This window comes from Dromiciops gliroides, chromosome 6, assembly GCF_019393635.1.
Source record: "Dromiciops gliroides isolate mDroGli1 chromosome 6, mDroGli1.pri, whole genome shotgun sequence".
NCBI classification, from domain to species: domain Eukaryota; kingdom Metazoa; phylum Chordata; class Mammalia; order Microbiotheria; family Microbiotheriidae; genus Dromiciops; species Dromiciops gliroides.
In genome coordinates this window covers 160,491,092-160,516,365 of record NC_057866.1, presented here as the reverse complement: position 1 = coordinate 160,516,365, position 25,274 = coordinate 160,491,092, and the positions used below count along the sequence as shown (strand labels likewise).

Genomic DNA, 25,274 nt, shown 5'->3' with positions numbered 1-25,274 from the left:
GAGGAAAGTTACTTTGGCACTGTTGTGGAGGATGGATTGAAGTGGGGAGAAATTTAAGGCGGGGAGACCAAATAAAAGGCTATTCAAATAGTTTATGTGGTCTAATAAATGAAGTGGTGGATGTAGGTGTAGAGAGAAGAGTTGGAATCAAGAGATGTGGAGGTGGAAATGGTAGAATTCGACAACTGACAAAATATGGGGAGTTGAGGGAGAGTGAGGAATAAAGGGAAGGATGAAGTTACAAACCTGGGAGACTGGAAGAATGGTGATGTCTTTTGTCAAAGTGAAATTTGGACTAGTAGTGGGCTTTGGAGGAAAGATCATGGATTCTGTTTTGGACATGTTGAGTTTCACATGCCTGTGGGACATCCAGTTTGAAACTCTAGTAGGTAGTTGGTAATGTGGAACTTGAGCTCAGGGGAGCAACTGAGTGTGGCTATATAGACTTATGAATCATATGCATGAAGAATTCCATGGGAATTGATGGGGTCACAGAGAGAGAGACAGACAGACACAGAAATGGAGAAGGGAGAGAAGTGCCCAGGACAGAACTTTGGACTTGGAAACAAAGCCATTTGCTAGATGGGAGTTGCTGTTCCATGCATTATTTTCTGGTCCTGGGATTTATGTTGGTAATCCCTTATGCTATGTCTGGTGTTTTGCAAGATATAGTTAAGACAAGCATGTTTTGGTGGGGAATTAGGAGAATACCCTCAGTGCTCATATTTATGTTCTTTCTAATTCTGGGAGTTGTTGACCAAATAGTTCTACCTCATGAACTTTTGTTGTTAAGTTGTTTTAGTCATGTCTGACTCTTCATAAAGCCATTTGGGGTTTTCTTGGCAAAGATACTGCAGTGGGTTGCCATTTCCTTCTCCATCTCATTTTACAGATGAGGAAACTGAGGCAACCAGGGTTCAGTGACTTGCCCAAGGTCACACAGCTAGTAAGTGTCTGAGGCCACATTTGAGGTCAGGAAGATGAGTCTTCTTGACTTAGGCACTCTGTCCACTGTACCACCTACCTGCCCAAACTGCAAGTTCTGTGTGGATCACTTTGTTATATTCATTCTCTCCCTTTCTCTCTCTCTTTTTTAGGACCACTGAAGCCTGAACTGACTATAACCTACATTGCTGTTTCAGCCATATTCTTTAACAGTGGACTGTCACTAAAAACAGAGGTATTGTCAACAAAAAGGGATCGTGAAAACCAGGAGTCAAGAATATCTAACCTTAGTCATCTGTTTGGCCCTTTCAGTGACCTTGAATAAATCTGTCTGTCATGGGAAGTATATAATAATAACAACAACAACAAATAGCCCCCATTTATGGAGTATTTGTAACAAGCTTTATACTCCTTATCTCACTGGATCCTTACAATAATGCATAACCACTTAGAAGCTTTACAGTCTCCATACTCCGAGTTGACAGAAGAGAACCCAAGCTTGACCCCTGTGGTGCCTTACTATAAAGTGTTCTGCTTCAGTATTAGTGAAGATAATAGGAGTTCGTCCTAGCAAAAGGGGCCAAGTTATTGCATGTTCTAGGAGGCCTGCGGGATGATCGTCTTTTCATTGGATTGCTTTTGAGTATAATTGATGTAGCAGTGGGACCGATGTTATCCTGGGCCCTTATGCCTTCTGACCACACTCCTTGCAAAAGCTTAGTTTCAGCATATTTGAGCTGCTATGTGCAGGGCCCTGTAACTTCTGGATGGTTTGTATAGGCTCTTTACAACATGACATTCTAACCCCTGGATCCTAGATTTAGAGTTGGAAGGCACCCTTGAGGTCACTTAGTCCACTTTGTGGGTGTTACCCGGGCTCACCACTAGCATACTTGTGGAGCTGTTTCTAAATGCTAGTCCATGTTTTAAGATAAACAAACAAATGAATGTATTTTGTTGTTGTTCAGTCTTGTCTGACTCTGTGACCCTGTTTGGGATTTTCTTGGCAAAGATATTGGAGTGGTTTGTCATTTCCTCCTCATTTTACAGATGAGGAAACTGAGGCAAACAGGGTTAAGTGACTTGCCCGGGGTCACATGATCTATGTTTGAGGCCAGATTTGAACTCAGGTGTTCCTGACTTCAGGCCCAGCGTTTACTGAGCCATCTAGCTGCCCTGCTAAAACACACACACACACACACACACACACACACACACACACACACACACACACACACGGCAGGGCAGCATGGCATAATGGTTAGAGTGCTGGGCCTAGTGGATAGAAGACCTGCTTCAGATACTCACTCACTGTGTGTGCCTAGATAAGGCATTTGCCCTCTGCCTTAGGCAAGTTCTGGTGTTGTGATAAGGATGTTGGACTTAGAGTTGGGAATGCCCAGGTTCAAATCCTGTCTCTGATACTTGTGAACTGTGTAAGCTTCTAATCCTCAGTTTCTTTATCTGCAAAACAGAAATAGTCATAGCACCCATTTCCCCCATTTATTGTGAAGATCAGATGAAATAATAATGAAGGGCTTTGTAAACTTAAAGCATTCTCTGACCATGAAATAGTATTATCTCCTCCTCATCTGTAAAATGAGTATTGGGAAGTAAGTAGGTGATCTGAGGTCCCTTCCATCTCTAAATTTGGGATTCTGCTAGGTTATAAATGAGTTGTGACCTACATTGGCAGAGGGAGGTTCCCACGGATGTATCCGTGTATCTTTACTTTTAAGTCACAACACATTATCTAGCAGTAATAGCCATTGTTTTCCTAGTGATCTAGATGTTTCTGGGCAAAGAAGTCCCTAAATGTGAAAGTGAAGAGAGATTCTTAAGTTAGAAAGAGGAGTTTGTTCTAGAAGAGGGTAAAAATCTGGAAAATAGAGAAAATTTACTCTTGAAGAAATAGTTAAAAGCAATTGTTCTGTTACAAATCAGTCAATGTAGTGGGCTCCTACTATATGTTGGGGCTTCGAGGTAGCAAAGTGGATAAACCTCCAAGCTCAGAGGCAGGAAGACTTATCTTTGTGAATTCAAACCAGCCTCAGACACTTACTGTGTGATCCTGGACAAGTCGCTTAACCCTGTTTGCCACAGGTTGAGCCAATGGATTCCATTCTCAGTTTCTGAATTTTACTAGTTCATCTTTTATACTAAAAAGAAGTGACAGGAATCCAGAAGTCTGAGCTCATGAATGACATTGGTTTCTTGTTCTTAAAGCACTTGTTGAAGTGGCCACTAAAATGGTATGGCACAGAGGTGAGGTCATAGCAGGGAATGGCATTTTATTTAGGGGCTAGCTAGGTGGTGAAGTGGATAGAGTGCCAGGCCTTCTGTCAGAAGGACCTGAGGTTAGATCCGTGTGGTTGGGTACTAGTCACCTCACCCTGTTTGCCTCAGTTTCCTCATCTGTAAAATGAACCAGGGAAGGAAATGGCAGACTGCTTTAGTATCTTTGCCAAGAACATCCCAAATGGGGTCATGAAGAGTTGGACCCAACTGAAAAACAACAATAACAACTTACTTAGCCCAGGAACTAATTATCTTTTCTCACGACACCAATCAGTCCATTTTCTTATTCTGTTTACTTAGCTGGGTATATAGAGAAGAAGATGGGGATGATGGTAGAGTGCTGCAGCACAGAAAGGCCTGGCCTGGGAGGCGGGAAGTCTTGGCTTTAAATCTTGCCTCTGACACTTCCTAGGTAATAGTGTGATCCAGCCAACCCCTTTGAGCAGGTGCCCATCTCTGTTAAATGGGGAGGATGATACCATTAGTTTTTACCTTCTGGTGTTGTTCGGAAGCACCAATAATGTGTCAAGTGCTTTGCAAACTTTAGAGGACTTTATAAAGTTGTCCTTCACTGGTGCAGTAGATAGAGCCCTGGGTTGGGAGTCAGGAAGATCTGAATTCAAATCTTGCCTCAGACACTTACTACCTGGATGACCCTGGGCAAATCATTTGACTTCTATCTGCCTTGGTTTCCTTATCTGTAAAATGAAGATAAGAATTGCACCCATTTCCCAAGGCTTTGGGGAAGATGAAATGAAATAGTTATAAAAATATTTTGCAAGGTTTAAAGTGTGATATAAATGTTAGCTGCTCTTATTCTTGTTATTATTGTGTCAGTCAGCAAACTTTTATAAAGTGCTTGCTACATACTAGCCACTGTGCTAAGTGCTAGGGGTACAAAAAGAGGAAAAAGATAATCCCTGTCCTCAAGGACCTTGCAATCTGATGGGGGAAACATGATGATGATGGTGGTGGTGATGGTGGTGGTGATGGTGGTGGTGATGGTGGTGGTGATGGTGGTGGTGATGGTGGTGGTGATGGTGGTGGTGATGGTGGTGGTGATGGTGGTGGTGGTGGTGGTGGTGGTGGTGGTGGTGGTGGTGGTGGTGGTGGTGGTGGTGGTGGTGGTGGTGGTGGTGGTGGTGGTGGTGGTGGTGGTGGTGGTGGTGGTGGTGGTGGTGGTGGTGGTGGTGGTGGTGGTGGTGGTGGTGGTGAAGAAGAGATGGACAAGAAGGAAATTTCCGGAAAGGGAAGCTGGAGCCAGGGTGTGAAGGGCTTTCAGTGACAAGCTGAGGAGCTTATATTTTATCCAAGATCAGTCAGCCAGCTAACATTTATTAGGCACCAACTATATGCTAAGCACTTTGCATTGGGGAACAATTTGTATGATCTGGTACGTATTTGAATATGCAATTCTAAACTCTACCTGCCGATCTGCTAGGGGTACAATGGCTAGAATGTTGGATTTCGAGTAAGGAAGGATTGAGTTATAATCCTGACTTGGACACTTGATTAATTGTATAACCCTGGGTAAGTCCCTTAACCTCTCTTAAACTCAGTTTCTCTCTATATAAAACAGCGATAATAATAATACCAACTTCCCAGGGTGGTTGTGAAGATAAGATGAGATTGACATATATAAAGTACTTTGTGAACCTTAAAGCACTAGAAAATGCTAGTTCTTATTAGTAATAAAATTTTGGATTTCATGTTTTTTTAATATGTGAAATCTCGGTTTATCCTCTTGAATATATAAAGTCGGTATGGAGAATATCTGACTTTGGGACACTGTGGCAATTTTGAAAATGTTCCGGCCTCCACGATAGTTTCTAGGCCCAAGAGCCAATATCATGGACCCTCATGAATGAGTGACTTGGTAAATATCGTGCTGGGTGCCACATTGTTTCACGCCTCTGGCATAGGACCCAAGGCCTAACCTCAGTTCATTCTGTTAGTGTGTCTGAAATGCTCAGGGGATCGCACTTGGATGCAATTTATTTCCAAGAGAGACGAGAATTTGTGTTGCTTGGGCCTCCTCTGAAGTAGAGGAGGTTTAGTTTTGTGTAACTTTGGGAGCTTTGATCAGGCCTAGAGATGTCTCTGGTCTCATCTTTGAATAATAGTTATCATCATTAATGATGATTTTTATATCACCTGAAGGTTTGTAAAGTGCTTTTCATATCTCATTTGAAGGACAGGAACAACATTTTAATAATAGCTTAGGTTTCTATAGTGCCCTTAAGGTTTGCAAAACACTTTGCATATATTATCTCATTGGATTCTCATAATAACCCTGGTAGATATGTGTTGTTGTTAGCCTCATTTTACAGATAGGTCACCCAGGATAACAGTTAGTGAGTATCTGAAGGAAGATTGGAACTCGGGTCTTCCTAATCCCTAGTCAGGGCACTGAAGACTCCAGACATCTTGGTGGGATGGGTGTCAGATGGAAATTCTGCTCTGTTCTGATGGGGTTTGAGGGGCCTGAATTCCCAGGGGTCCTTCCTTTAGTGTAACCAGGCTAAAGCTCCTAGGACCTTTGAGAAACTCAATAAGAAACCTCACTGTAGCTTATAACGAGTTTTAGCGATTGCGTCTTGGATCCATTTCCTCTCCTTTCTTCTCCAGTGAGGAGGAAGCCAATGCCTTCCAAGCCAGCCAGTTCCACTTTTGAATAACTGTAATTGTTAGGATTTTGGGGGTCATGTAATCCTGAGCTCCCTTTCCTCCCAGAGTCCTTAGCCTAGTGACTTACCTAAATGGAAGAAATTCCAGTATGGACCTGGAGGGAGTCCTTTGACTACAGAAATGTCATCTGTCTAGCTAGAATCAGAATATTGGCCATAGGGTGATTTGTTTTCCATTATCGCAACTTACTGAGAGGTCTGCTGATACCCTGGAAGGGCTGTAAATTCTCTCAGTTGATGAAAATGAGTGTGGCATCAACACATTGTTTGCAATAACTATTTATTTGAATGGAAAGAAGAGCCACAGAATTACTGTAATATTGGGCATGGAAGTCAGGTGACCTGGGTTTGGTTTTTGATACTTGCTAGCCCTGTGATTGTAACCAGTTAATTTTCTCTCTGTGATCTTCAGTTTTCTCATCTGCAAAATGGGAATGACTATGTTTGCGCTGTCTCCCATGTAAGTTTATATAGTTGAACCTTGAACTATTTTAATGGTTGACTAATTGTGCTTCTTTTTTTGTTTTGTTTTGTTTTGGGTTTTTTTGGTGAGGCAGTTGGGGTTAAGTGACTTGCCCAGGGTCACACAGCTAGTGTTATGTGCCTGAGGCCGGATTTGAACTCAGGTCCTCCTGAATCCAGGGCTGGTGCTATTTGTGCTTCTTTGTGTGTGAAACTCAATAGGATATTTGTGCTTTGATTTCACGTATCTTTTTCATTGTTTTTTACTTTAAAAAATCATTATCAAATCCAGTAAAAATATTACTGATTTGAATTAACTGAAGGTGAAGTAGAGCAGGTGAAAGATCAGTTTGAATTGTTGACCATGAATAAAGGTTCTCAACCTGTGGTCTATGGATCCCCAGAGTGCTGTGGATAAAATTCAGGGGGTCAGTGAACTTGGATTGAAAAAAATTACACCTTTTTTGGGGGCGGGGCAATGAGGGTTAAGTAAGTGACTTGCCCAGGGTCACACAGATAGTAAGTGTTAAATGTCTGAGGCCGGATTTGAATTCAGGTCCTCCTGACTCCAGGGCCGGTGCTTTATCCACTTTGTCACCTAGCTGTCCCCTACACCTTTATTTTTTACTACTACCTGAAATTTATTTCTTTTAATTACTCAAAAACATGATTATGAGAAAGGGGTCCATAGACCTCACCAGATTGCTCAAGGGGTCTATGGCAGAGAAAACTTTGAGAAGCACTGGTCTAGAAGAAGGAAGGCCTGCAGTGTTGGGTAGACTCTTAGCTGCACTGGAAGGGACTGGAATCACATGGCTTGAGAACATCTGGATGGGTTAAGGCCCAGGAGTACTAACACGGATGCAATCATAGAGCCATCAAGCTATTTAAATATTTTCAAGAAGATACAGTGATACCAACCAGTGACAAACTATTATTACCTGGTTACAGTTGTAGTTAAGTTGGTTTTAATGACTAGATAAGGATCATTTATAACCAGCATAGCATTTTTTTTTTTGCAAATTGGTGCTCATAAATTGTTTAAAAGAATTCAAAGCATTAACAAAATGTACTTCTTCCCTTCTTTGCTGGGGGGGTGGAAGGGGGAGGTGGTGGGCTATGGGTGAGGAATCTCCTGTCTACTGTTAGGTATGGTTAATTCTTGTTAGTTTTGCTGAACTACTTTCTTCTCCTCTTTTTCTCTTTTATTCTTTATTATAAGGAATGACTTTTTGTATGGGGGAAAGGAGAGAAATATATTTCAAAACAAAAGTGATGTAAAATCAAAAGATAGCAATAAAAATTAAAAGCCTCCCAGGAAAAAAACAAACAAACTTCTCTGTTAAGTAGGTTAAAAAGTCACCCTGAAAACATTTTTATAGTAGTATTTTGCTTAACATACTCTTTTCTCTTAGATTAGCAAAGGTAAAAAGCTCTTCCCTTGTCTAAATTAAATTGGTTGTATTTTCAAGATAAATTAGTCTGTTTTAGCAATTTAAATTAAAACACCTTATAAGCACTCTAGGGAATATTTTCTCCCCTTAGAGTCCTATCTATTTATGGGTTTATTTTTTTTTAATGTAAGAAATGAATTACAAAGAAATACCAAAATAAAATAACTGGGTTTATTGAACTTTCTGTACATATCTCTCTTCCAAACTATTTTAAAATGTGTTTTTCATTTTTTTTCCAGGAGCTGACTAGTGCTTTGATGCATATAAAATTACATCTTTTTGTTCAGATCTTTACACTTGCATTCTTCCCAACAACAATATGGTTTTTTCTTCAGTTGCTCTCAGTTACATCTATCAACGAATGGCTTTTAAAAGGGTATGTTGAAAAAAAGCAGTGCATTTGTAAAAGTGTTCTTTTTTGGGGGGGGGTAGGTGGGGTAGCTGAGGAGAATTTATTTCAAACCAGTTTTTTTCATGTTTTAAACATATGTAGAAGTTTATTCACAGAACAGATATTTATTTTCTTCAGTGAATTTTTCCCTTCTGTGCTAAGAACACCAGTTGTATTAACAAAGGACTTTTTTTCCCCAAAAAAGTTTGAAAATGTTGTCTCAGATTTAAAGATTGGTGTGTTCATTTAAATGCAGGTGTTTAAAATAAATTGTACTGTCAGGTAGTGGTGTAATAAATGGAAAGGAAAACAAAAATGGACTTATAATGAGGAGGCTTGTGACGCAGCGCTGCTGGTGCTGCCTTGCTTTGACTTTGGGGGAATCACTTACTGCTGTGTGTCTGTTTCCTCAACAGTAAAATAGAGATAATCATTCTTTGTTTGTTTACTCTTTTTTGTTCGTTTTGTTTTTTTGTGTGAGGTTCAAATGAATATAAAGTTCAATTTGAAAAATATAAAGTGGTAATTGAAAATACTGGTTTTGCTCAACAAATAATAATAATGATGAAAGTTTGTATAGCATTTTAGATTTTATACAGTGCCTTCCTTACAATCACCCTTGAGATAGATAGTACAAGTATGATTCCATTTTACAGACAAAGAAACTGAGAGTGTAGGTGACTTGTAGGTAATCGCCCAGTCACTAAGAGTTTGAGGCAAGTTTTAAACTCCTGACTCCAAGGTCTAGTCATGCTGACTTTATTATACCTCTCAAGTAATCTACAAATATTTATTGTGAACCCCACTCTATTTATTATGTTATGTATAATATCCCTAATTATTATAAAGAATTATGACTTGACTATTCTCAACAATACAATGATCTAAGACAATTCCAAAGGACTATTGATGAAATATACTATCCGCCTCCAAAGAAAGAACTGATATTGATGAAACAGACTGAAGCATACTATTTTCACTTTCTTTCATTTTTTTCTTTTAATCAAGTTTTCTTATACAAAATGACAAATATGGCAATGTTTTACATAATCATACAAGTATAACCCATATCTTATTGTTTGCTGCCTCAGGGAGGAGGGAGGGGAGGGAGGGAAAGAGGGATAAAAATTGGAACCCAAAACTATAAATAAAAATCTTTATTATTTTAAAAAAAAGAATGAAAAAAAGAATTATAGCTTATAGTCTAACTAGAAGCAGTTTATCTATTTGTACATTTAAAAAATGATAAAAGACAGTCTGGGGGCAGCTAGGTGGCGCAGTGGATAAAGCACTGGCCCTGGCTGGATTCAGGAGGACCCAAGTTCAAAGCCGGCCTCAGACACTTAACACTTACTAGCTGTGTGACCCTGGGCAAGTCACTTAACCCCCATTGCCTCTCAAAAAAAAAAAAAGACAGTCTATGGAACAGTGCCCCAAACTAAACCTCTACAGTATAATTGTAAGTCACAAAATTTCCCCCCTTAATCCTCACCTGAATTTCAAGCGTATTATTCCAATTGCTTATCATATGCTATTTTATAGTCTTAACCAAGGAATCGAAATGGCATTATGCTTTGGGGCATTACATACTATATGTTACATGCTTTAGTTCACGCTTTTATCTGAACCATTACTTGTGACCCTTCTACCGCCGACCCCACCCCGGCAAATAGCTAATGAGCAAAATGTGTTGGTCTTCAGAAATGTTTCCTTTGATTCTTCTGTTTCTTGAAAAATAAAACTGTCTTAATATTTATCTGTTTTCGTCTTTACCTTGTAACACATTTACTTTATGGTTATTTTCAACTCAGTACCTTAAAAAAAAAGAAAGGTGATTTTTGATTTTTGTTACAAGTTCTTTTTTTTTTTTTTGCTGGGGAGGTGGGGATGGGGAGGGATGGGGCAGAGGTAGTGAGAGAAGTGTCTAATGTTTCCTAGGAAGCAATGAAGCAATTGTATGTTTTTGGAACTTCAGATTCAAGTTTGCTGTAGATTCTTTTTTGTTTGTTTGTTTTTTGCGGGGCAGTGGGGGTTAAGTGACTTGCCCAGGGTCATAAGGCCAGTAAGTGTCAAGTGTCTGAGGCCGGATTTGAACTCAGGAACTCCTGAGTTCGCCCCCTGCTGTAGATTCTTTGACTAGAGAGAGTCTGCCTCCAGTCCTGCCTGTTCAGTCCAGTTCCTATAAGTCCTGCAACAAAGCAGGAGAAAAACTTGGATCTTTGAAGATTATCATGCTGTAATGTTAGTGACTTTATGATGATTACAACATCTGCAATACTTTAAAAATTGGGTAATGGTCTGAGCACGGACAAGGCTACAAGAGGACTCATCTAATGAGGTGGAAAAGCGATAGCTTTGGATGCCAAAGTATATGATAAACATGGGGAATAATACACTTAATTGAGGCACTGAAAATTTTTTCTAAAAATGAAAGTAAGCTATCTGTCCTATATAATTATACAGGATAGAATGTCTTCCTTCTAAATTCCTTTTAACAGAACAATTTAAAATTTTAGGTTTCTGTTTGAAATGCTCATAGCTGATGTGACTAGAATTAATATCACAGTCATTTTCTTCTTTATTGTGGTACCTTGTTGTAACTCCATAATAAATAACATTCACATACCCTGAGAGTACTTCCCATTTTTTATACAAGCTATTCTAAAAATTGTAGTGCTGTTTTTAAGCTTTTAAAAACTGTTTAAAAAAGCTTTTGGAACACCCTGTATATTTAAGAATTTAAGTCAAGTCACCAAGCATTTATTGAGTGTCTGCAATGTGGCTGGCACTAGGCTAGGCCTTGAGGATACAGAGAAAGGCCCCTAAAAGTCCCTGCTTTCAAGGAAATTACAGCCTAATGGGAGAAACAACCTTCAGACAACTATGTGCCTATTAGATGCATAATAGATAAGGGAGAATGATCTTAGAGGGAAGAGCTGAGATGGGCTAGGAAGAACTGAGATGGGCTTCTGGCAGAAGGTGGGACTTTAGTAGGGATGTGGAGGAAGCCAGGGAAGTTAAGAGGCAGGAATGAGGAGGAAGAGAATTTCAAGCATGGCAGATAAATGCCCTCTTGGCAGAAGGTCAGTCTTATGAGAGGCTCTAGCATAGAGGTTAGGGTCATTGGATAACAGAGGGGAGGCAGGTATAAAATGATTGGAAAGATAGGGATTGACCAGGTTGTAAAGGGTTGTTTCGTTGTTTTCCAGTTGTGTCCAACTCTCTCTGGGTTTTCTTTGGGTTACTAGTGTGCCATTTCCTTCTCCAGTTGCTTTTACAGATGAGGAAATGGAGGCAAGCAGGGCTAAGTGACTCAGCCAGGGTCATGCAGCTAGTAAGGGTCCGAGGCTGGATTTGATCCAAGGCCTGGTGTTCTATCTTTTGCACCACCTAGCTGCCCCCAAGGATCACCTAGTCAACATTTATTAAATGCCTACTATGTAGCAGGCAATGTGCTAATCACTGGGGATAACAACAAAGACCAAAGTCTGCTCTCACTTTCAGGGCTCCCAGTCTCCTGAGGGAGGCACCATGCAAACAATTTTGTACAAACAGAATTGTATGGAGTTACAGCCCTTACAGTACAGGATAAATTGCAGACAATCGGCGGGGGAAAGGCCTGAGAATGAAGGGAGCATGGGCAAAGCTTCCTGCCCAAGGTGGGCTTTTAGCTGGGACTTGAAAGAAGTCGGGAGGCAGACATTCTAGGAACAGTAGACAGCCGTGAAAACCCCGGAGTTGAAGTGTCTGGTTCGAGGAACCTCAGGGAAGTCGGTGTCAGTGGATCGCAGCCTGGAAAGGTCCAAGGAGTGGGTTATGGAGAGCTCTGAAAAGCTGAGGAGAGGATTCGATCCCGGAGGTCGTAGGGAGCTACCAGATACTCTGGGGGGAGGAGGGTGTGTGTGACATGGTCAGATAGTCGCCTTCAGGGCCTCTTTTGGGGTCCTATTAGATGATACAGGAGAAGTTTCTTTTTTCCTCATCGCTTATCATTTTACCTGGGCTCCTTATCCTCTACCCTCTTGGCTCTTTCAGGCCTTTACTCTCTCCGTTATCCCATCCTTCTCTATGATCTTTAATGTTACTTCCTCCATTGGCTGCTTCTTCTCTGCAAGATAGACTGTGATCCTCATCTTGAAAAACGTTTTTCCCTTTCGGCTGCCATCCTATATCCTATAACTGTATGATCATAGATGTTCAAGATGAAAAGGGCGTAGAGGCGGTCCCCCCTCATTATTTGAGGACATTGAGGCCCAGAGTAGATGAGTGATATGCTTAGTCTCTCTTTGATTTCCCTACCAAGCTTCTTCAGTGTCTGGTTTATACCACTGCCTCATTTTCTCAGATCCCAGTTGCACCAGGCAGTTTGGCTTCTACCCCATCATTCTATTGAAGCTTTCTCAAAGGTTACCTCTTAATCTTCATGATCCATTGGCTTCTCTCTGCCTTTTCTTCTTCCTTGCCTTCTCAGGGACATGCCTCATTATTGAACACCATCTCCTTCTCAAAATACTTTTCTCCTTTAAATCCTCAGACTGAATAAAATTTAACCGGAAGTTCTGACCTCATTTAAAACTCCAAAAGTATGTGGAGGATACTACTCAGAGAGACCAGTTACATTTAGTTTGCTTGTGTCCCAAAATCTTTTTGACTTATTTTTTTAACTGTGTGATGCTTTTAATGTCTTTTCAAAGAAATGAAATAAATACTTTTTTTTTTTTTAAGTGAGGCAATTGGGGTTAAGTGACTTGCCCAGGGTCACACAGCTAGTAAGTGTTAAGTGTCTGAGTCCAGATTTGAACTCAGGTGCTCCTGAATCCAGGGCCAGTGCTTTACCACTGCGCCATCTAGCTGCCCCGAAATAATTACTTTTAATGCTTAGAATTGCCTAAAGTGTAAAGTCACACACATTTGTGCTAGTCAAGAGAGAAAATTCTGAGCCCATCTATGTGGGGTTTCTTGTTCAACCTTTTGAGTCCTGCTGCCCAATGTAGAATGTAAGCAGCTAGTAGATTGTAGCACAGTGGACAGGATGTTGGATTTGGTGTCGGGAATGCCACATTCAAATCCTGCCTCTGACACTTATCAGGTGAATGACCCTAGCTGGATGAGTCTTTTATATTCTTTCTTCCTTGGTTTCTGAATCTGTAAAAGTAGACACTTTGCAAACCTTAAAACAGTAGATAAATGCCTAGCATTATACTCCTCTAAAGGCACTGGTATTTGAGTGTACATTCACATTTCTCTATTTTCATTTGCTCAGCTCTCAACCAGTTGAGTGGATGAAGTGAAAACCTTACTTATATATTATTTTATATTTTATTTTTCAGTTTACAAACAGTTGGTTGCATGCCGCCTCCTGTTTCTTCTGCAGTGATCTTAACCAAAGCTGTTGGTGGGAATGAGGTGAGTCCTGGGGCCAACTTATTTTAAAAATAAAATGGGTATTCCTTGTCAGTACATATTTTCCACAGAATCTTAGGGTTGGAAATGACCTCAGGTGCCATCTTGCTTAATTGTCCAACTAGATCATGAGTCCTCTCAAACACATTCCTGACAAGCAGTCATTCAACTTTTGTTTGAACACCTTCAATGAGGGGGATGCTACTACTTCTCAAGGCACCCCAGGACACTTTGGTAGAGTTCTGATTGATAGAGAGTTTTTCTTTGCATCAAGCCGAAATTTTACCTCTTTAAATCTTCTGCTCATCTTTTCTAATTCTGCTCATAAGGGTCATATCACAGAGCTGGGGATGGGCAACAAAGGATGGGGTGGAATTTACCATAGCAGATTTGTTTTTATTTCTTGTAAAAAATAATTAATTGATATCGTTTTATAACACATTTATGATTGAACACAATCCCTTTTCCTTACTTCCCTCCTTAGCAAATTATGAAAGAAGTAGGTGCATTCATATGTTAGGATGATGCTGAAACATATACTAAAGGGTAGAATCTGGGATTCATGAAAAATAAAGAAGGGAAATGGATAAATTAAGGATGATTTCATGATGTTTGATGAAGTAGTATAATGGATTAAGGAAATTTAGTAACAAAGGAGCCCAGTAGAACTGGATTTTCTCCACCTTTAAGGTGATAAGCAAAAACTAAGCTGGTTTATAACAAAATTGGAAGAAACTAGGATGGCTAAAGGGGAAAAAAATAATCAAGCAGTGTTAAAAGCTGTTGGAGTGATTTCCAAAGGGAAAATTAGGGAATTTTTCCAGAATAGTAATAATATAAATTTGGGGAAAGTCATCCAAACAAACCTGGAATGAAATAGAAGGCTGTGTCTGTGTTACACAGACATTTGCAAGATGACTGCAGGTCTCAGTTTAAATGGTTATTAAGTGAATATGGTTCTATCTCTCACCTGTGTAAGGCTTCCCTTTGTTGATACAAGCCATATCCCCTCGTACTTTTGCAGACGAGTTAGTGAGTTGCTAGAGTCCAAAAATTTCAGCATGTGGTAGCCCAAGATCAGGGGCATCCCTGAACTTCGTTGGGTTAGTTCTTCAGTGACAAACACAAAAACAAAAGCAGAAGGCATTAACAATTTAAAAAATTGTGCAGGGTGCTTTCAGCTCTTCTAGGACACCCTAGAATCTAAGGTGATGTTCTTCATACTTTGCCTATCAACCAAAATTGATTAAGTCATAGCACATACATGAAAGTAGAAGTGACAACAGAAGGAATGAAAGTGAATACTATATGTTAGGTGGTTGAAATAAAAAAAAAATTACTTTGTTTTAAGCCAACCAACACATTATTGATCAGAGGCTGACAACCAATAGAATGTCTAGCTGGACCAAGCTCTTTATACCACCTCCCACCATTTGGATTCATGCTGTAGAGACAGACATAGCCATGGTGCCCCAGGGACACAAATGACAATGGGAAAATATGCTTTAGTTCTATCAACCTTAAGAGGGGGACAAAGGAAATTATTTTTTATTAAATGGAGAAAGAGAACCAATAACAGACGGCAGATACTTTTTATAAAAAAGTCAATCGTAATTTGATAACCAGAGAAAGCTGCACAGGGAATTGGGGATAGACCAGGAGGAAACACAATCAAGGTTACATAGTTGATTGTCCTTTCCTTTCCTTTCTTCTCCTTTCCTTTCCTCTCTTCTTTTCTTTTCTCTTCTTTTCTTTCCTCTTTCATTGTTTTTACATTTAGAATTTTGTGGGTTGGCTGCTTTATATAAAATAGTGGGAGGAAATTAAATGATTGAGGCAAGATTCACTTTAATTAGTGCAATGTTAGGAAATATTTGCAAATAAATTTTGGTTTATTATTAGTAGTAGATAGAGAAACATTTTTTATCATTTTTTCATTTTATCATTATCTTCATTTTTATCAAGTTATGTTTTAAAAGTTGTTTTGTAAATTACTTTGGATTTAGAACACATTTCTCATAAAAGTAATATTTTAAATGGTGGATGGGTTTTGAGGCCAGTCTTTTCTCTTCTATTTAGTCTATAATATAGCAGTACTATTCTTTCCCCTGTGTGCTGAATTTGGGGAGTGGGAAGCCATTCAATGCAAAAGCAAGGGAGGGGAGAAAGAAGCAAATTGGCTTCTTTCTTGGCACCATGCCAATCTCCAGCAAAATTTGAAATGTTCAAAGTTGATCTTTGGTCTTATTCCATCTTCCAGAGTACCTTTCTTTGAGACTTAGTAGCTCACATGTAGATGAATGGAAAGTTAAACATAATCATGGTTCATTATCTGATTAAAAGCCAAATGATGGCTGCAGGAAATAGGTGCTCTTTTGGGATGCTGGCCGGCCGGCCGGTCAGGGAAGGGTTCATAGAGGAGGCAGTAGTTGATCTAGTAGGACTTGGTCAGTGAAGAGATGGCAAGGTAGATAGACAGCATGGAGGAAGACTCTGGGTGAGTAGCGCAAGTCTGTAGAACCCTTTGTCTGGCCCAAGTGAAAGTTTTATGTTGAGAAATACTGATCATAAGCTTGGAAAAGTCATTTGGCCCCAAAGTGCATAGGACTTTGATGACCAGGCGCAGGAATTTGTGTTGTATCCTGTGGGTTGGTTATGGGGAAAGATGAGATCCCAGGATAGACTCATTTTTATAAGTCTTTTCATTTTATCTCTTGTGATATGGCCATTTACATTCTAGCAAAGTGTGATCTACTTAGATTGTTCTCCTGGGAGATCAATGTACAACTGCTCAAAAGGTTGGATATGAAGAGTAATTATAGACAGCTCACTGTTAAATGGGGAGATTTATCCAATGATGCCCTATGGGGGAGGATAGCCAGTTGTGAGCCCACGATTAATTCATTTTCTTAGATAATGGAATAGAGAATGAGCTCTTAAAATCCAGAGGTTTTACTAACTTCCATGGAGGTTCCCTAGAATTTTAGAAAAGATTAGAATTAGAGTGCCCCTGATCAATTTGGAGAAGTGTTTAGAAATAAACAGGCTGGCTCTCATTGTAGAAAAATGAAAAATATTCATCTTTAGGAAAACATTATGTAAATTACCATAACCGAGAATAAATAGAAAGTACCATTTGTGACCATATTTTTCTTATTTTGCAATTGCTTTTTTGCCTTTAAAACATTTTTATTGATGTCTTTTTTAAACATAACCTATATTTCTTATATATCCCTCCTCCCTCTCCCAGAGAGCCATCCCTTAGAACAGTGACTCAGAAAATAGAAAAAAAAAGAGTTCAAGAAAACTAACCAAATACATCAACCACGTCTCACATAAGCAGTGTTCCATGCCCATAGTCCCACACTTCTGCAGAGAAAAGGAGGAAGTGTATGCTTATCATGTCTCTTCTTTGTGGCCAAGTTTGATTATTTTGGTCAGCATCCAGTTTCAAGGATTTTGTTCTTTCCATTCACATTATTGTAGTCATTGTAAATATTTCCCCCTGGTTGTTCTTATTTATGCATTACTTTATTTTAAAATTTTTTTATGTTTTTGCTTTAAGCTTAATGACTTTTTTCTTTTTAAAATTTATTTTATAATATTTTATTTTTTCCAATTACATGCAAAGATAGTTTTCAACATTCATTTTTGTAAGATTTTGAGTTCCAAATTTTTCTCTCCCTCTACCCAGCCCCATAGCCAGCAATCTGATATAAATTACAATCATGTTAAACATATTTCCCCATTAGTCATGTTGTGAAAGAAGAATCAAAACGAAAGGAAAAAAACACACAAGAAAGAAGAAACAACAACAACAAAAGTGAAGATAATGTGGTTCAATCTTCATTCAGATTCCACAGTTCTTTTTCTGGATGTAGAGAACATTTTTTTATCATCAGTCTTTTGGGATTTTCATGTATCTTTCTTTGTATTGCTGATAAGAGCTAAGTCTATCACAGTCGATCATCATACAGTGTTGTTGATACTGTGTACATTGTTCTTTTGGTTCTGCTCACTTCACTCAGCATCAATTCATGTAAGTCTTTCCAGGTTTTTCTGAAATCTGCCTGCTTATCATTTCTTATAGCACAATAGTATTCTATTACATTCATATACCACAGGTTGTTTAGCCATTCCCCAATTTATGGGCATCCCCTCAATTTCCAATTCTTTGCCAAATTATGCATTACTTTAAAACATTTTTGATACCTTCTTTTTTATGTCAGAATCATTTGCTGATATTACCCCCCTGGGCCCCACACTGTGCCCTTCCTTGAAATAAACAAAATTCTTAAGAAAAAACAACAGATAAAATGATCATGTGTGATGATAACCTAATTCCTCTGCCTTTTTTTCTAAGAGGAAGAAAGTGGGTTTTACCTCAGTTGTTTAGTACCAAGATTGTTCCTTGCAGTTACTATAAAGGGAGTGCTTTTCAGTGTTATTTTTGTTTACGTTATTGTATATTCTCATGGTTCTTCTTGCTTTACTCTGTATTAATTCATACATGTCTTCCTAGGTTTCTCTGAATTCCACCTATTTCCTATGCCTGATTTACAGTAATATTCCATTATATTTACTGTGTGTGTGTGTGTGTGTGTGTGTGTGTGTGTGTGTGTGTGTGTGTGTGTGTATCTTACAGCTTATTCAACTATTCTACCTTATGTGGGAACCCGGTTTATTTGTGTATTTTTGCTACCATAACAAGTGATGCTACAAATTTGGCGGTTATGTAGGAACTTATTTTCTTTGACTTTCTTGGAGTATGTACCAAAAGTGAATCAAAGGGTTAAAAGTGAGTGTTTTTTTCCCCCCATAATATGTTAATGAAATGAGTTAGGGATCTTTGTAGGCTTTGACAAGGAGTAATGTAAACTGGTAAGATATTTGTGATAGAATAAGGTAGGATGATAATAGTAAAAATGTCAGGGAAAACTTAGATTTAGTTAATAAATTATGAATCTTATACCAATTACACATTGTATTGTTGGAATTATACCATCACTTCAGTGTTTATTATATTATACAACTTAGACATAATTTTTGCACAGTGACTTTTCACATTTGTCAGTTCACCCTGCTTAATTAACAATTTTAATGAAAGTACTGTGTATTGGTGCTGCTTGCTAATTGCGTACTGTATTGGTTACCGTTTGGGGTCACAACATGAGAAGGCTTTCTAATTTTCCTGAAAATTGTTCCTGGGGAAAAATGACTTGTGTTTTTAAGTTTGATGTCGTATGAGTGTAAGGTGTCATTCTAATTAGAGGTTTTCATTTGATTCCTACAAAAGCTGTATATGCTGCATTTATTTGAAATGAAAAAGCCTTTTGTGTTCAATTCAATTCAGTAATTCTTTATTAAACATCTACTGTGAGCAAGAATAACATCGTATTTGGAGTCATGAACACTTGGGTTCAAATCTTGGCTTTGCCACTTAAAACCGGTGTGACTTTGGGTTAATTTTCTTACTTCTAGGCCTCAGTGTCTTCATATATAAAATGCGAAGATAGCCTACATTAAAAAATAATGATAGTTAACTATTATTATTGCATAGCATTTTATGGTGTGCAAAAAACTTTACAAATGTCAACTTATTTGATTATCCCAACAACCTGTGAGGTGGGTGCTATTGTTATTCTCATTTCAACAGATGAGGAAACTGAGGCACGCAGAGTTTAGATGACTTGCCCAGAGTCACAAATCTAGTTAAGTGTCTTAGGCTTGATTTGAACTAATGTTTTCTGATTCCAAGTCCTTTGCTCTATCTAGATGCCTTGTAATTTCTTAGGTTTCCTTCTTGCTCTAGATTGATCATTCTTAAAAGATGAAATAGGCAACTAATTTACATTCTATGGGGAGGATACAATTTATAGGTAAGTAACACTACTACTAGGAAAATTGAGGAGGGAGTACTAACCAACGGTGGGAATCAGAGAAAGTTTCACATAATAGTCACACCTGAGGGAAGGTAGACAAGACTTCTGAGGGGTGAAGAAGAGGAAGAGAAGTATATCCTCAGCATTGGAGAGGGCTCTTGCAAATGCATGTAGGTGAGGATGTTGTCATGTTGAAGGAAGACCTAATCTTCCAGTTTGGCTAGAATAGAGTTTGTGAAGGGGAGCATCTTAAAGCAACATCGTTGATGGAAAGAATGCATGTATGAAATGACATTATGTAAATTCACTGTTCATACTGTCTCTTAAGGTTGGTTCTATACCCTTGAAATATACTTAGATATTAGCTTTCAAAGGATTTTTATCAGCGTAATGCACATTGTTATTTACATTAGTGTAATGTATGAATAATTTAAATTTTTAAATGGTTCCATGTTTGTTTCTCATAAATATTGGTTCATTTCTTTACTTTTTTATTTTTTTTGGTAAGGCAATTGGGGTCAAGTGACTTGCCCAGGGTCACACAGCTTGTACGTGTCAAGCGTCTGAGGTCGGATTTGAACTCAGGTCCTCCTGAATCCAGGGCCGATGCTTTATCTACCGTGCCACCTAGCTGCCCCCATTTCTTTACTTTTTAACTGTCTGTGGTACTATTTCCCTATGTGCCTTTCTTGACTTTATCAATTATTTTGTTACCTTATCTGAGGTTGATTTCAGCTTCTGCTTTTTATAGTAACTTGAAGCATAATAGATTTTGTTCCATCCCTTTAGTTCTACTCTGAATGTGTCTTTATATTTTAAATATATTTCTCATCGTACTGTGCAGCAAATTGTCGGTATGTTTTTCTTATCCATTGCTTTTCTTGGGAAATATTTCTTTGAAAGTTTGTTTTGTAACTTCACAGTTTTTGTTAGTTTTTCTATGTACCAGGTAGAAGATGTAGGTTGACATATTACCATATAAATTGGCTGCACTACTGGAAAAAGGAGGGTTAATTTGTTTGGGAGGGGTAATTAACTGAAATAAGGAAGAAACATTTACAGACAACAGTGCCAATAAGGCAGTCAAGAGATCACTGCCCTTGGAAGGAAAAAAGTCAAGGAATCAATAAGAATTTATAAAGCACCTGTTATAATTTATAAGGCAGACCTTCTGTTAGGTGCTGGGGATATATGAACAAAGAATAACACAATTCCTCCTCACAAGGGACTTATTTTCTATTGGGGGTGACAACAAGTGCATATTAAAATACATCATAAATATGAATTGTATAAGTGCACAAATGTACAAAGCAGTTAGAAAAATAGGAGCTAGGTACTTGAACTCTTAACAAGTCCTATGTCTTCTTGGATCTTGCAGTTTTTCCCAATATAGCTCAAGACAGATCATGCATAGATGTATGCTTGTTGAAAACTGTCTCTATGTATATTACCTTTAAATATAGTGTCATTAATGTTGATAAATTCAGAGTTATAATTTGGGGGAAAATAAAACTAAAGAAAAGAAAAAGTGTGTTAACCTTACTTAGTTTTAGCCACTGCTTGAGGCTTAGGTTTCCTTCTTTGACTTATGAAAACAAAAGAAAAATGGATAGAACCCTAATTCAATGCCTAGAGGTTTTTTCCAAATCATATTTCATAAGCCATTTTAAAGCTGAATATGCACATTTAAATATACAAAGTGAGAATTTTGCTAGCAAAGAACTATAACTGAGGAGTGTTATCAATTAGGGAATGATTGAACAGATTGTTATATGAATGTGATGAAGTTTCAGAGAAACCTAGGAAGACTTGTATGAACGGATGTAGAGTGAAGTGAGCAAAACCAAGAGAATAGTTTATGTAATGACAGTATTGTAAAAAAAAAAACAAAACCCAAAATAATCTCAGAGACTTAAGAACTGTGATCAGTGCAATGACCAACCACAATTCCAATGAAGCATGCTACCTACTTCCTGACAGTTGATAGACTACACATATTTTTAAAGATATAACCATTGTTTTGCTTGATTACGCATCTTTGTTACAGGGCTTTTGTTTTTCTTTTTCAGTGTGTGTATGTGGGGGTGTGGGGGTGGTGATGGGAGGAAAGTATATTTGTTTATTGAAACAAATTAAATTTAAATAAAAAACCCTGCAAACTCAACACTTTCTCTACTATCTTACCCTGCTTTGAGTGTTTGGCTGAAGGGAAGGATGTATTTCTAGTTGTACTTTAATTGGAATATTTTCATTGGTAAATTAAAGGGTTTATAAACATTGATAGTCTATCAGAAATTCATGACACGGCAGAAAAGAAATACTTTGATCCTTGCTCTTCATGAAGCAGGAAGGTAATGAGTTGAAAATATATGTGTTTTCAGTTCCATCTTCAGGATTAGTTCCCCACTCTTTTCAAAGGAAACCTCAAGTGTCTCCTGGGCAAAGAAAATTATTACATGAGGTGAACTCTTTAAGTCATAGACCAAGGTCGTGGCAGCTGGAGTGTATTTCAAAAAGGTTTTCTGTCTGCTTGGAAAGCAAATGAAGTTCTCATTACTAACTTTAAAATTACGCTTATGAGAGAGTTTTTGTTGGAGGTGAAAGATCAAGTTCATCATAGACCAACTAGAGTCTGAAAGTTCAGTGTCTGGCATATCATCACAGCATGAAAGATTGCCTGGTGATTGTGCATCATCAGTGGGGAGTTAATAGTGCGAATCCTAGGCATGAAGATGAGATTCCTTAAAACATTTATAAAGGTAGTTACTGTCAGGTGGAATGCTTGTGGCATTTCAGAAGCATGAAGTTCTTTCTTTCACTCTGGCTCTCTGGCTTAGATTCAATAAGCCACCAAGCCTTTCTGGTTTTGTTTTTTAATTTAATTTTCCTGTAAATTTTATTTATTTTTTATTCATCATGCATTATTTTACTTGTTTTTATTTTATTTTTCTGTAAAAGGTTTAAATAATGAGCCAGATTATCTTTAGTGCCCCTGGCCTTAATAATAATAATAATAATTTTCCATATAATAATTTATATAGTGATGTCAGGTTTACAAAGTTGCTTTATGCACATCATCTCTTTGGATCCTCACAGTAACCCTGTGAGGTAGGTGCTGTTATTATCCTTACTTTATGGTTGAGGCAACTGAGATTTAGTGGCTTGTTCAGGCTTATACATTTGGGAAGTGTCTGAGGTAAGAGTAGAACTCGGGTCATCCTGATTTCAAGTCCAGTGTCCTGTGTAGTATTCCATGTGGTCTCTAGTATCACTCCCCAGTGGCATACCCGAGGAACCTGGTGCCCCAGTGCTAGTGGAATATATGATAGAGATTGTCTTGTCCAACTTGCACATTTCATAGATGGCCAAGATCAGACCCAAATGGCAGAGCTGAGATTTGACCCCCAGTTATGTGATCTCTGACTCAGGACTCTTCTTATTATGCCATGTAGTCTCCTTGGAAGGAGGGGGTGGTGACAGCACTCTGCTCTTCAGCCTTTTCTTTGGAAGAAAAAGATGGAATGTCCCTTCTTTCAACACTTGGGCATCCAGAGCAGCAGCATCTGGAGACAACAACACTTTTCCCCACTCCCCCATCTGAGACAACTTCCCTGTCACATGTTTTGGGTCAGACTAGGATGCTTGGAGGCATCAGGAGCCATGCTTCCTGATAGATTTTATGTGCTTCATACTACGCTGCTACTGTAAGCATAGTTATGGATTTACTAGGAGGTCAGGTGTTTTGAGGAGGCAAATTATCTCTTACACACATATATGTGTATATATACATATATGTATCTATTAAAATTTCCTATACATAATATGGACATACACACATAAATGTATTAAAACTTACTGTACACAATTGGCACAGAAGTGTTTTCATTTTCTGAAATGATGATTTTGAGGATTCTCAGTGTGGAGATTAGCATCTCTCAGGTGGCTAGTAGTCTTGTTGCAAACAGATCTGGAAGATGTGAATTTCAGATCTGGGGGCTGCTTATTCGAAAAACTTTTTGGGAATCACAGACTCCCATATTTTTACAAATACTTTATACTGCGGTTTAATTCCATGACATGCCCTCAAAGGATCATAAAACTAGAAGGGAGTATAGAGATTATCTAGTGTAATTCCTTGTTTTATTTTATTTTCAAGTATCTTATTTTAATTTTATTAACAAACGAGTTTAATAGACTACACACATATAAACACTTTGCAAACCTTAAAGTACTATATACAAATACTTACAGTTATTATTTTTAAATTATTATTTTACAAATGAGGAAACTAAGATCCAGAAAGCTTAAGTGATTTTTTTTATGGTTACATTGCTAGTAAGTAGCGCTGTCAGGATTTGAACTTAGGTTCTTCTGATCTCCAATTATATGACCTGCATCATTCAACCTCCCTGCAGTAATTGGCTCTTTGCCCCCAAGCTTTCTGTCTGTCAGCTGAGGATGGAAAGTTCTTTCAGCTTCTGTGCCACCTGCTTTCCCCTTTACTCGTGATTATCCACTAAGTGCTAAAGCCATACACTGAATTTTTAATTTTCCATGTAAATTATGTCCTTGAATCATGATGCAGACCCACATGTATTGAACTCTAGGATGGATGGCTCCACGCTTGATATTTTGGGTCTTGTCAAAATATTCCAGTTCGATTTGAGTATTTGACTGAAGGGAAGGATGCATTTCTGATGAGACAGTGAGACGACGGTCTCATGCCATCAAACCTTTGGCTTCCAGATCAGATATTTATGATCCCATGGGAACCACTCTATTGGGTCACTGCTCTGTTGGGTGGTCAGTGTGTTGTGCATCATCTTTTCTGTGTGACACTTTCTCTGGCAGGGTGCCTTAAATACTTCTGTCAGCTCTGATCTCTTCTCCCTGTCTAATAGAATCAGTGATATTTGGTCCAGCCTCATGCTGAAGGACATTATTGTACCATGAAAACCTGAAAGTTCCCCTGCCAGAGAGCCCTTTTAGGAAGCAGGATAAAAGGGGCGAATAGTCAGCAGCTGAACAGGGAAGTGTAACAGCTAATATCAATGATAGCTAACATTTATGTAATGTTTTGAGGTTTGTGAAGCACTTCACATATATTATCTAATTTGATCCTCACAACAATCCTGAGAGGTAGGTGCCATTTTACAGCTGAGGAAACTGAGGCAGAGAGATGAACCGATTTACCCTGGGATCACATAGCTAGTATGTGTCTGAGGCTGGGTTTGAACTCAGGTCTTGCTGACTGGAGGCCTAGCACTCTATCCATTGTGCTGCCTAGCCACCTAACTTCCTATATTTATTGATGAGGAAAAAGTGTCCCAGAGCTGGGAAGGGGCCTCATTTATGCCAGAGGTCACAGGGGTAGGAGACAGCTGAGTCTTCCAACTCTAAATTCAGTGTTGTATTCACTATATTACAGACTCCAACTCCTGATCTTTCTCATTCTCTCTGTCAACCATTGGACTGTTTGGTCCGTAAATTAAGAATCTGAGTTACTGGTGTGAGGTGACAGTCCTCCACAAGAGCAAGGGATATTTTCTGGATGTGCCTTTGGGGTTTAGAAAGCAACAGACTAGATGCCGAGCTTGGGATGCCCCTGCCCTTCCCCCATGCTTAAAAAAACAAGCCCTTATTTGACCCTGTCATCCATGGCATCCAGTAGCCATGGGCAATCACCAAGGTTTTGTCCAGGCTCCCTGCTCCCCTGCCTTGATACACTTAGGCTTGTGATCTCACCAGCTCC

At 38.7% G+C, this 25,274-nt stretch overlaps 1 protein-coding gene across 2 annotated transcripts in view; it reads left to right on the top strand.

Annotated features, from left to right (window-relative positions):
• SLC10A7 (solute carrier family 10 member 7) overlaps nucleotides 1-25,274 on the top strand; it is a 279,118-nt gene that overhangs the window by 7,161 nt on the left and 246,683 nt on the right. Inside the window, exons 2-5 of one of the 2 annotated variants that reach the window (XM_043971560.1) lie at nucleotides 1,098-1,180; nucleotides 6,343-6,390; nucleotides 8,086-8,222; nucleotides 13,568-13,643. In XM_043971560.1, coding sequence (XP_043827495.1) covers nucleotides 1,098-1,180; nucleotides 6,343-6,390; nucleotides 8,086-8,222; nucleotides 13,568-13,643 — 344 coding nt within the window. The remainder of the gene's footprint in view (nucleotides 1-1,097; nucleotides 1,181-6,342; nucleotides 6,391-8,085; nucleotides 8,223-13,567; nucleotides 13,644-25,274) is intronic. The other variant, XM_043971561.1, reaches the window with a different exon arrangement.